This window comes from Hyperolius riggenbachi, chromosome 2 (assembly GCF_040937935.1).
Source record: "Hyperolius riggenbachi isolate aHypRig1 chromosome 2, aHypRig1.pri, whole genome shotgun sequence".
NCBI classification, from domain to species: Eukaryota; Metazoa; Chordata; class Amphibia; order Anura; family Hyperoliidae; genus Hyperolius; species Hyperolius riggenbachi.
Window position 1 is genome coordinate 149,033,805 of NC_090647.1, and position 13,353 is coordinate 149,047,157.

General features: G+C 43.2%; 1 protein-coding gene across 3 annotated transcripts in view; it reads right to left on the reverse strand.

Annotated features, from left to right (window-relative positions):
* Positions 1 to 13,353, reverse strand: part of TROAP (trophinin associated protein) — a 46,019-nt gene that overhangs the window by 20,145 nt on the left and 12,521 nt on the right. For 2 of the 3 annotated variants that reach the window (XM_068267668.1, XM_068267667.1), the window contains exons 5-7: positions 12,909 to 13,002; positions 3,937 to 4,031; positions 1,397 to 1,551 (exon numbers count right to left, since the gene is read on the reverse strand). In XM_068267668.1, coding sequence (XP_068123769.1) covers positions 1,397 to 1,551; positions 3,937 to 4,031; positions 12,909 to 13,002 — 344 coding nt within the window. The remainder of the gene's footprint in view (positions 1 to 1,396; positions 1,552 to 3,936; positions 4,032 to 12,908; positions 13,003 to 13,353) is intronic. The other variant, XM_068267669.1, reaches the window with a different exon arrangement.

The following is a 13,353-nucleotide window of genomic DNA, read 5'->3' on the forward strand; positions in this document are numbered from 1 at the left end:
CTACAAACAGGCCAGTCATGCAGCTGGCTAGAGAGGCTTGCAAGTGAAACATCTACTATAAAAATGCTGCGTAAAGGTTTTAGCCATTTAAGGTGCTACAGAATTCCCAGAACTAACTGAAAGAAAAACTGTATTAATTTGTAGTCTGAAATCTGTATTGATTTGCATTGGTATGCAGGCGTAATTAGTTGCTCGTTTTCTACTTCTGTTCCTCCTGAAAAGACAGCAGTTAGGTGTGACACTTCCAGTGTTTCGGTCAGTGTGGAGCGCCTAAACATTTGAATTCCATTATAAAACATAAGCAATATGAAATGTGTGGCATTAATCATAGCAACTGATTCCTTTTCTCAGCAAAGGGTAGAATTTAGTGTTTTTTTACAGATACAAATAGTATAAATTACAAAGTGCTAAATCCAATGGCCCTTCACAGAGTTCTCTTTTAAAACTCAAATAGGAGAATTAGGTCCTAGTCTAATCATACCTGCATAAAGAACACCTGATGCAACAGTTTGAGGCCAAGTTGATGGGGTACTTCGCAATTAACTACTAAAGATTGTATGGGATTGTAGGGAAATCCATGCAAGTATGGTGTGAGCATGCAAACGTCATACCTGGTTTCCTGGCTGAGATTAGAATCTGGCGTTACAAAGTGAGAGACTATCTATTGCACCTAATGGGGCTCTGTTGCAAAAGGATACAAAAATCCAGCATGTGGCTTAGCTTTTCATTAACTGACCAAACATTTCCAATTAAGGTAGGACAGGCCTTTGCATAAATTAAGTTTTGTACTTGCTTCAAAGAAAACTGTAGGAATACACTGAAGTTCTATTAAAAGAAAACCTGATCAGGATAACAAAAACAAAAATACAAACCTGCTACACCATGGAGGTATGACCTGCAAACTGCAGTTTTACTGATCTGTAAAAATTCCATCTGCATACGGTTCCCCAAGGTGTACAAGCACTTTGACTTTGGTACTACTCTGGTATGTAGGCCTGGTCCATCCCATGATGCCAAATGAGGGGACTTCCTCACGTGGCAGAAGTCTGGGGACAGCACCAGGCAGAAACAGGAGGTGAACAGAGGGCCTGGCCAACATATACTGGAGCACCTATACCTGGCTACCAACCTATACTGAGGATATTTTTTCGGAGCTCATTGCAGCTATAACTTGCTGTGCAAATTGTCAGGTGCTGTGCAATCACTCCAATTCGGGGGGGGGGGGGGGGGGGGAGGTGCAGAGGAAGCCTCAAAGTTTGCATAGAGAAGCAAAAAAAAAAAGGTCTAGAAGCGGCCCTGTTGGTATGGCGATTACCATGGTACAACCTCACTACTTTATGAAATCAAGTGGTCATAAGAACCCAGTACATGTTTGCAAGACCTTAGAATACCGTACTTTGCAGTTGATACAGCAGTGGCCTCACTGTCAGTAATCATAGGAGGTGGTGTCAGTTTTGTTTCATGAATCTCTTTAGCAGGGAGTAGAGTAAAAGGTTTAGCAGGGACTGGCACGTGGGAAGGTGGATTCATCTGCTTTGACACTGGGTTTTCCTATAGAATAAAAAAAAATTTAGATTTTATTTTTATTTAAGACATGCCCTAGTCTTACCATTTAGCATTTTTTTTTCAGAGGATAAAGCAGTATTTTAGTGACTACAGCAGTTCTCATACACATGTATAGCTAGGAGGTAGAGGAGGAGAGATATTTGCCCCAGTGTAAAGTGTACTGCAAATTACTTGTTTCTCTGATTTTGATTACCGATTTTGGACTCCATCGCCTCGTGTAGAATTCCTAGGTTTCCATTATTTTCAAAAGCACTCACTGGATGCCAGAATTGTGTACAGCAAGTCCTTACCAGGGAGTCCATTTGAACATAAAAGAGTAAACAGAGCATATCCCATTACAAAAACGCACTAATCTAACACACATGGCCAAGTTCATAACCATCAGTATAAAACCTACCATAAAGCAAAAGCAACAGAAAAAAAAGGCAATATACAGTGCCTCTTACTCTGGGACAAATATACATCTCAGATGGATGTGTAGACATTTTTCTTTTTTTCTGCAATGGTGGTCCTTTAAAAGGAAACCTGAAGTGAGAGGTATATGGAGGCTGTCCTTTATTTCTTGATTTGGCTTTGTTCTAATCAACAGGAGATAACCAGAAGACAATGCACCAGAGATAAAAGGTACAGTCTACAGAAAAATCTAATGCTAGGTACCCACGATACATTTGTCGATTTTCTGTCCGACCGATTTCCGACTCGATCCTGTTATCTTTTCTTATCTATTTCCATTCACTTCTATGAGAAATAGATTAGAAAAATGATTGAAAAGAAGATCGGACATGTTGGAAATTATCTATCGAACCATCTAACACAAAATTGTATGGTGTGTACCTAGCACAACAGAAGAATCTAACAGAAAAATGTATGGCGTGTACTAGGCATTAGCCCTAGCCTACAAAGCTCTCCAACATCTCTTCTCTGCACATCTTCCTAGTTTCAAGATACCAACCCAATCGTTATCTCAGATCTGCACATGACCTGCTGTTGTCGTCCTCTAGAATTACCTTCTCGCATTCACGTATACAAGATTTTGCACGTACTTCACCCCTCCTTTGGAATGCCCTCTCACAAACACATCCATCACTCTCCACCCTCTGTCCTGGAATTATACATTTTATTCATCATGTTACCTTTGTCACTGTCCTTGCCAATTGTGTATTTTGTATCAATTCTGTATTTTGTCACTGATTATGTATTTTGTATATTAGCGTATTCCATTTGCTGGATAGTGTAATGGTTAAGGGCTCTGCCTCTGACACAAGAGACCTGGGTTCAAATCTCAGCTCTGCCTCTTAAAGAGAACCCGAGGTGGGTCTGAAGATTATTATCTGCATACAGAGGCTGGATCTGCCTATACAGCCCAGCCTCTGTTGCTATCCCAAACCCCCCTAAGGTCCCCCTGCACTCTGCAATCCCTCATAAATCACAGCCACGCTGCTGACAAACAGCTTGTCAGAGCTGGCTGTGTTTATCTCTATAGTGTCAGTCTGCTGCTCTCCCCGCCTCCTGTATAACTCCAGTCCCCGCCTGCATCCCTTCCCTCCCTGCTGATTGGAGGGAAGGGACGGGGGCAGGGACCGGATCTATGCAGGAGGCAGGGGAGCAGCTGAGACTGACACTACAGATGTAAACACAGCCTCACAGCACGGCTGTGATTTATGAGGGATTGCAGAGTGCAGGGGGACCTTAGTGGGGTTTGGGATAGCAACAGAGGCTGGGCTGTATAGGCAGATCCAGCCTCTGTATGCAGATAACATTCTTTAAACACACCTCGGGTTCTCTTTAAGCAAGCTTGCACCTATTCAGTAGGAGATCTTGGGCAAGTCTCCCTAACACTGCTTCTGCATATAGAGCGCGTCCTAGTGGCTGCAGCTCTGGCGCTTTGAGTCCTCCAGGAGAAAAGCGCGATATAAATGTTCTGTGTTTGTTTGTATTATGCACCCCATGTTCATTTCTTATTTTGTACAGTGCCACGAAATAGGTTGGTGCTTTATAAATCAATACTAACCCATCAACAGCTTCATTACCCATGTACTGTAGTGAGCAGTACAAAGCTAGCAGCAGCGTGAATTATATTAGATCTCTGCTTGAATTTGATCTACCATCTAGTGGTGCAAGGTGACGAGCAGGTAAACTGCACATATTCAGAAATGGATTCATAGGTTTTCAGCTCCAATTTTATAATGGCCTTGATTTTAGACAGACAGGTTTGGTACCTTGCAAATATTTTAAAACTAACTCTACAAAAGCACAAAAGACTACAAAAGCACAAATGATGTAAACTGACAACTCTGGGTAGTGCATTTTCAAAAAATTCCCAGAGACAATATGTTGACAGAAAATCTGTGGAAGTTTAGCTCTATTAACCTGTAAATGAAGTTCAACTTTCTTTACCGCTGCAGGCTCCTTTACAGTGGTGTTCTTCAATGTGTGATGTCTAAGCAACGGTTTCTGGCCTTTGACTGAAAAATAATTCATACGGTTAGGGTCTAGACACAGTTGTAGAAGTCAAAATGCATACCACAAAAAGCAATGATCAAGCGGTAACCATAATAAACGCATTGCTTTTGACCACTACCTTTGCGTGAGCAGGTTTAAGCTTAGGAATTGCAGCGATAAGTGGCGATACTGTAGCAGTGAGGGTGGGCAGATGTCAAAGGCCACACCTGATGGTGCTAACTTTGCACCAGAGGAGGGTTTGAGGGCTTTTGGTAGATCCAGTTCAGTTTTAAGCCTCATACAGACAAGTCACCCAGCAAGGATCAGAACACAATGCCTCAGTAAACAGTGTAGGACTGACTCTGTACAGATCTGTCTGAGCGGCAAGCGAGGAGCTTCATGCGCCAGTCTGATAGTGTGCTGAGATGTCGGGGGGGGGGGGGGGGGGGGGGAACTTTATCGATGCAATATACTCTGTAGACGCAGTCTTTATTGGCCACCCTGGCCAAGTGTCATCTAGCATGTGTACAAGTCTTATGCTGGATACACACGTTGCAATTTCCCACTCGATCCGCGGGATCGAATCGATTATTTCCAACATGTTCGATTGTGTTTCGATGGATACAGCCGTCGATTTTGCATATTAAGTATGCAAAATAGGCGGCTGTATCCATTGAAACACGATCGAACATGTTGGAAATAATGGAATCAATCCAATCGATCCCGCGGATCAAGCGGGAAATCGCAACGTGTGTACCCAGCATTAAGCTTGACAAAGGATAGCTTTAAAGACACCAGATACATTTTACACAATGACAAAACTGTTGTAACTTAGCTCATCAGTATGTACAATCCCAAAAAAAGTGTAAATCTAGTTAGATAAGCATGGAAAATTAGATATGCAATTTATACCCAACTGATTTTTGTTCTTCTAAAGATAGCAGCAGCAAAAGTGTCCAGACTCCCTTAAGTTATAAGTCAGACTAAGGCCCTCAAATTAGTTGGAAATACATTACTAGTAGATACATCTTGACTGACAGGTCCAAACAGTTACTTTGAGGAACAAAAGACTGCCTGGGAGAACTTTCTTATCACAGCAAAAGGTGCAGCAACACTTTCTTGCAAGTCAAACTGAAGGAAAGACTCAATTTTCAGGGGGCAAAAAGCAATCGGTACTTATCCGTTAGCCGGGCGCATCCGGCAGGTGGCGCTAATCACTATTCCTTCTCCAGGCCGCCATGGATAGTAGGGAAAGATGTAACTCTGGTGGAGTTGTCGCCACCTAGAGGATGCGCCCGGCTAACGGATAAGTACCAAGCAATCTTTCAAATAGTATTAAAAGCAAAAAAGTATTTGAAAATAATTTGTCATAACTGATACTTTATTGGTGCATTTCAGGGATCCTATCATCCATGGTACAAGGAGCATCCAGTTAGCCAACCAGGTAAAAACGTTGGGTGCAGCCATAGGCCGCTATGTAATTAGTGTCATTTGGCCAGTGATATGCAATTAGCAGCCATGGCGGGTCACATAGGTCTGTTACCAGCAGGGGAGCGAGGTCAGAGCGGCAACACAGCTGCTGCTAACAGGGGGCTGGAGTGCAGCCGTGGTAGAGGAGAGATACAGCTGTAGCTCTTCGCCGGACCGCTCAGCTGCTTGGACTGAGATGGAAGACAATTTTTATTTTTTTTAAAGGGAACAAAGTACCACTTTTCTTCTGGTTTCTAAATGCTATAGGAGTGATCATGTTCCCCCCTCCCCTTCTAGCTGCCCATTTATCCAGGAGAAGATGTAAAGATTGCATCTATGACTTCTGTAGACTCTAACTACTTACTGACATGCCGACTTATAAAACGTCCTGCTAGAGCCTCTTAATGGCTCCAGGATGTTTTATAAGTCAGACAGTGCTGCTTCCGCTGTGCACGTACGTATGCGCACTCCCGCGGGTGTACGTGCATTCCCGTGCATGTGAAAACAGTGAGGGGAAAAAAAACCACCAAAGAAAAAAAATACACCTTTATTTCCATGCTTTCCATGTCACCATGCTTTCTACTAGGGACATAATTAAAAAATCTTGTAATAACCAGGACAAATAGGCAGATAAAATGTGTGGGTTTTATGTAGAGTAAAGCAGCGTTTATATTAAAACCATAGGGGATGAAATTGGAGAAAGTGTATTTGTTCATTTTTTTCTTGCATTTCCCTTTAAAATGCATAGAAAATAAAGTAATTACTGAAAACAAATAGCAATCCCAAAAAGCCCAATTGGAGGTGAAAAAAAAAACAAGATATAGATCATTTCATTGTGATTAGTATCGATTAAGCAATTGGCAAATGAAAGGGATGAGCACAGAAAGGTGAAAATTGCTCTTGTCCGTTAGGGTAAAAACCGCCTTGGGGTGAAATGGTTAAGGGCTGGTTCACATTGGGCACTTTACGGCAAATGCATCTGCGTCCGAGATACGGCAGGCCAAATCTCGTGATTTGGGCTTGTGATGCCCGTTCAAACAGAAGAATCACAGAGCACAGAGCCCGAAACGCTGAATGCAGCGCGTTTGCAATCAAAATGACAACCTCCACAGTGTGAATGAATCCATAGGGATACATTGTAGCAGCGCTTTGTTGATCACCCCAGTGTGAACCAGTCCTAAAAGCAGTGTCCAATCTGACCTCCCGCACCCGCTGATGAAAGCTTTGTTTGCGCTCTGCTAATGTGTACAATAAAATAATTACATCAATCCTTATATGCCTGCAGGTCAGCAGGCCTCAAAGGTAGGCCGATACAACACTCTGCTAAAGTATTAAATGTAAAAAAGATGCAAAGCTGACTTTTTATTAATGAGCCACATGTTCAGCTTTTATGAGGTAGTGAACGCCAATGTGGATATTGGGAAAGCTGTAGTTGTGATATACTTGGACTTTCCAAAGGCCTTCTGCACTGGTCCCCACAAAAGTCTGGTGCAAAAGTTGAGGATGCAAGGACTGGGGAAGAGTCTGTGTGCATAAATAGAGAACTGGCTAATGGACAGAAAACAGAGTTGAGGTCAATGGATCGTACTCAAAATGACTGTTAGCAGTGGAGTCCCACAGGGGTCTGTACTGGGTCCAGTGCTCTTCAATTTATTTATTAATGACCTAGTAGATGCAGTAGAAAGCAATGTTGCTATATTTGCAGATGATACAAAATTGTGGAGAATCATCAACTCTCAGGAAGATAGTGATATATTGCAACAGGATCTGGATAGGATGGCTATATGGGCACATACATGGCAGATGAAATTCAATGTTGAAAAATGTAGTCATGCATTCTGGTTGTACCAATGGTCTAGCACCATGCAAAATAAATGGAACACAGTTGGGGACATCAAACTTGGAGAAGGACTTGGGAGTACTCATCAAGTTAAATAATCGTACTCAATGCCAAGCCGCTGCAGTTAAAGCGAATACAATTTTGGGATGCATTAAAAAGGGAAATAAAAACTCGAGATGCTAGCATAATATTGCACCTGTTTAACTCTCTAGTAAGGCCACATGTGAAATATGGAATTCAGTTCTGGGCACCACATTACAGGAAAGATATTGCAGTTTTAGAGCAGGTGCAGAGACTAGCAACAAAATTGATACGTGGGACGGAAGGTCTCACTTACCAAGAAAGGTTAGATAAACTGGGTTTGTTTAGTCTAGAGAAAAGACGCCTTAGAGGGGATCTAATTAACATGTATAAATACATCAGAGGGCAATTGTAAAAGCTTGGCGGATGAGCTTTTTGTCCCTAGGCCTTCTCAAAGGACTAGAGGGCATGATCTGCGCATGGAGGAAAAACGTTTTAGCCATTTATTTAGGAAAGGATTCTTTACAGTAAGAGCGATGAAGATGTGGAATGCATTGCCACAGGAAGTAGTTATGGCAAATTATATACCTGCATTTAAAGGGGGCTTAGATGCTTTCCTTGCGTTGAAAGACATCCATGGCTACAATTACTAGGTAATGCCCAGTGATGCTGATCCAGGGATTTTATCTGATTGCCATCTGGAGTCGGGAAGGATTTTTTTCCCTTTTGGGGCTAATTGGACCATGCCTTGTAAGGGTTTTTTGCCTTCCTCTGGATAAACAGGGATATGTGAGGGATCAGGCTGCTGTGGTACTTTGTTCTCTGGTTGAACTCAATGGACGTATGTCTTTTTCGACCCAAATAACTATGTAACATTGTTGGTATGCATTATTAATGTACTATTGAGATGCCCTGGGTGCTAAAAATGGTTATTGGTTAACTTTAAAGACACTGAAGCGAAAAAAAAAAATATGATATAGTGAATTGGTTGTGTACTATTAATAATTACTAGAAGATTAGCAGCAAAGAAAATATTCTCACACTTTTATTTTCAGGTATAGTGTTTTTCTAACATTGCATCATTCTATAATATGTGCAGATTACACAACAATCAGCATTCAAAATGAGTCATTTAGAGCAGTCTGTGAAGTAATGACCTCTCCTCTAGCAGAGGAAAAGTAGATAGTCCAGGAACAGTTGAGATAATAAAAGTCAGATAACAGCCCTCTCCACAACTAACTTAGTCGGAGAGCTTAATGGCTTGTTTGCATAGAGATAACTGGAGTTTCTCAACTCTTCCTGTACTGGAAACAATTACACTGATGTATCTGATCTTAATGTTTTATTTCTTAGCTGTGCTACACATACAAGTCATATCATCATTTTTTTTTTCGCTTCAGTGTCTGTTTAAATGTACTCTCCACTACACAGGGATCCTCTGACTCACTGGCGACCCACTTTGGAGCAGCACAGATAAATTCAGTAGATCATTTTTTTATTGCCCAATCATAGGGGTTACTTCAAGCGAATCTGAAGCCTAAATTAAAATAAAAATCTGATACTTGCCTAAGGAGAGGGAAGGCTCTGGGTCCTAATGAGCCTTCCTCTCCTGGTGTCCTCGTTCCCCCGCAGGTTCCACGATTTGAATCTCCCGCCACGGGAGAGGGCGCTCGCTCGTGCGCAGTAAAGAGTAAATCATCCAAGGATGATTGCTATTACACAAACATATTTGTCACATGCAAACCTTCACTTCAGGTATGATAAAAAAAAAGCGGTTAGTGTCATTTAAAATTACATAACTGAGAAACTTTGTCAAACCTTTTTATAATGGCACAAGAAAGTGTTCAACTATAAAACAAAGTTGACCAGAATAAAAGTTAGGTAAGAAATTCTAATTGATAAATCGTTCTTCTGAACCCCATTATATTGCAGCATACAAGATGAATACATCTGCCATCCCACATATAACTTCTATATAGAAGAAACTGCTCCCCCAATGATCTGCCGCATCCGCCCCCCCCCCCCCCTAACCCCCAGCCCTGGCGCACCACCCATACTCGCAACCTTTAAAGAGACTGAAGCGAGAATAAATCTCGCTTCAGAGCTCATAGTTAGCAGGGGCACGTGTGCCCCTGCTAAACCGCCGCTGAACGAGGGTCCCTTCACCCCCAAACCCCCAACTGCGACACTTGGTTGCAGACTTGGTCGCTCCTGGAGGCAGGGCTAACGGCTGCAGCCCTGCCTCCATTCGCGTCTATCAGCGGTGCATTGCCGCCTCTCCCCTGCCCCTCTCAGTGAAGGAAGACTGAGAGGGGCGGGGGAGAGGCGGAGATACGCGCTGACAGACGCGTGTGGGGCAGGGCTGCGGCGGTTAGCCCTGCCCCAACCAGGAAGCGCTCCCCCGCATTACGGAGGGGGATTTGGGGGATCAGGGACCCCCGTTAAGCCGCGGGATCCCGGCGGTTTAGCAGGGGCACACGTGCCCCTGCTATCTATGAGGTCTGAAGCGAGATTTATTCTCGCTTCAGACTCTTTAAAGGGCAACACGTGTCACTGAACAGAAATGGAGGAAAACTCTACTTAAAGAGACTCCGTAACAAAAATTGCATCCTGTTTTTTATCATCCTACAAGTTCCAAAAGCTATTCTAATGTGTTCTGGCTTACTGTAGCACTTTGTACTATCACAGTCTCTGTAATAAATCAACTTATCTCTCTCTTGTCAGACTTGTCAGCCTGTGTCTGGAAGGCTGCCAAGTTCTTCAGTGTTGTGGTTCTGCTATGAACTCCCCCTTCCAGGCCCCTCTATGCACACTGCCTGTGTATTATTTAGATTAGAGCAGCTTCTCTCTTCTCTCTTTTCTTTTACAAGCTGGATAAATCGTCCTCTGAGCTGGCTGGGCTTTCACATACTGAGGAGTTACATACAGGCAGAGCTGTCTGCACTCTGCAGGAAGAAACAGCCTGACACTTCAGTGGAAGATAGCTGCAGGGGGAAAGAAACACACAAATGATCTCTTGAGATTCAAAAGGAATGCTGTATACAGCCTGCTTGTGTATGGATGTATTTTATGTGTGGACATACTGTACATCAACCTACTTCCTGTTTTGGTGGCCATTTTGTTTGTTTATAAACAAACTTTTTAAAACTGTTTTTAACCACTTTTAAATGCGGCGAGGAGCAGCGAAATTGTGTCAGAGGGTAATAGGAGATGTCCCCTAACGCACTGGTATGTTTACTTTTGTGTGATTTTAACAATACAGATTTTCTTTAATCAGGATTTCCTACAGTACAAGGCTAACCTGCTACATTTCCACACTGCGCTTGCTGATGCCAAGCAAGAATACTTCACCAAGCTCATCGGAGCACAAGTTTCCAACCCCCGGCGTCTCTTTGGCACTTTCAACTCCTTGCTTAAACCCTCAGACTTCAAGCAGGCCATTGTACTACCCTTGCTCAAGAAACCCTCCCTTGACCCCTCACTACCCTCCCAACTACCGCCCTATCGCTCTCCTCCCCCTTTCTTCAAAACACCTTGAGCATCTGGTTCACAAACGCCTGACCCAGCACCTCAATGACAACTTCCCTGCTAGACCCGATGCAATCCGGATTTCGGCCTGCCCACTCAACCAAAACAGCTCTCAAAGTGGTCAATGACCTCACCTTAGCTAAAGCCGAAGGCAAATACTCCATTCTCCTCCTCCTTGACCTTTCAGCAACTTTTGACAGTTGAATATCCCCTACTCCTCCAGTCTATGGGAATTCATGACCTCACCCTGGCCCATCTTTCATCCTACCTCTCCAACTGCTCCTTCTAGACCTCCTTCAATGAGTACGCATCTAGCCCCAACCACCTCTCGGTAGGAGTCCCCCAAGGCTCGGTCCTTGGCCCCCTACTGTTCTCCCTATACACATCCTCTATTGGCAAGGTTATCTCCTCTATGGGTTTTAATCATCATCTGCATGCAGATGACACCCTGATCTATCTCCATACCCCTGACCTATCCACCACTACCATAAACAAGGTCTCCTCCTGCCTATCAGCCATCTCCTACTGGATGTCTGCTAGGTTCCTGAAACTAAACATGGACAAAAAAAGAATTTATGATCTTCCTACACCGGCCATCCCTGACCCTCCCAGATGTGAATGTCACCTTTAACCTAAAGCCCGGTGTCTGGGTGACACCCTATAATCCGCACTCTCCTTCACCCCCCACATTCAAAACCTCACAAAGTCCTGCAACTTCCACCTCCATAATATCTGCAAGATCAGCCCTTTCCTGAGCTCTGCCAACACCCAACTCCTCATCCATGCCCTCATAATTTCCCGCCTTGACTACTGCAACCCCCTTCTGTCTGGTCTCCCCATGACCCGAATTGCCCCAATGCAGTCCGTCATGAATGCAGCAGCCAGAATTAACCACTCCTCCCATCGCTCCACCATGGTAGCTCCCCTTTGTGAATCCCTCCACTGGTTTCCTATTCAGTCCAGAATCAGATTCAATATACTGTGTCTGGCCTACAAAATCTGTCCACAAAACCTGTCTAACCTACATTTCAATCTTACCCAGGGGTACAAACCTAGTTGCTCACTCCGCTCCTCCAATGAACTTCGCCTGACTGTACCCCGCATCACCCAATCCCATGCACGCCTCCAGGACTTCTCAAGAGCTGCTCTAACACTATGGAACTCCCTATCTCCCCCATTAGGGTTTCCCCTCAAACATCTTCAAGAAGGCTCTCAAAACTCACCTTTTTGCTATGGCCTAACACCCCCCCCCCCCACACTAGTGCTCTAAACCCGCAGCTGAACTCTGGTCCCCTACCTTTGTATCCCCACCTCTCCCTCTAGATTGTAAGCCTTCGGGCAGTGTCCTCTTCATGTTACCATCCATCCATCCTATGGATCTGAGTGAGCTCGACTTGTACTCACTGTGCTGTGTGATCTGTTTTTTTTCTTGTATTCCTGTATTGTCTTATTGCTGTATGTCAACCCTAAATATTGCCTGTAACCTTAATGTACAGCGCTGCTTAACCAGTTCACCCCCAAGGGTTTTTACGCTAACGGACCAGAGCAATTTTCACTTGTCAGTGCTCCTTCCTTTTATTCCCTAATAACTTTATTACAACTTATCACAAGAAAATTATACCTTGTTTTTTTTCGCCACCAATTAGGCTTTCCGTGGGTAGTACATTTTGCTAAGAATTTTTTTTATTCTAAATGCATTTTAATGGAAAAAACAAAAAACAAAAAATTTCTCAGTTTTCAGCCATTATAGTTTTAAAATTAAACATTAAACGGTCGCGTCCATTCACTCCAGGCAGTGCGATTGGGGTAGAGGACTGCTCGGTCCTCTTCCCCAATCACTCAGCACGGGATCCCGACGGAAATTGCGGCGGTAGCGGCGCGCACACGTGCAGAGCGGCAGCGGGGACGCGCGACGTATTAAAAAGTCATGTTGCCATTAACAGGCAAAAGCATGACATTTTAATACGGTAGATTGCCGTTAAATGGTTAATATGTTGGTGCCTTATAAAAATACTAATACTAATAATAATAATAATAATACCTTCTGCAGTCAGTTTAGGGATGCAGGATATCCGGTCCAGATTATAAGGTGCAATATGGCTGTTCGGCATTGTGTACATTGAACTTCTCAGCATCTATTTTATTAAAAAGGAAACAAGTGAAAACTAGTAACCACCACAAGTACCGAAAAAAAAAAAAAAAAAAAAAAAAAAAAAGGAGTCAATCTGAAATTAAAGTAAAACCTTTTCATTAAAGTACTCCTGAAGGTAAAACATTCTACCTTAACTTATTGGTCTACAAATTATTATTATGGGTCTATTGTTACTGTGTGGATTTAGCTCCATTCTCCAATAAAGAATACCGGCTTTTAGAACTCAATGAGCAGGTGGATCCTTTCCTTCTCTCTACTATGGCCTAGCTAACCAGATCCTGCACCAGTGAGTACTAATTGTGGGTGTTTTCCAGAGCATTTGGACTAAAATATT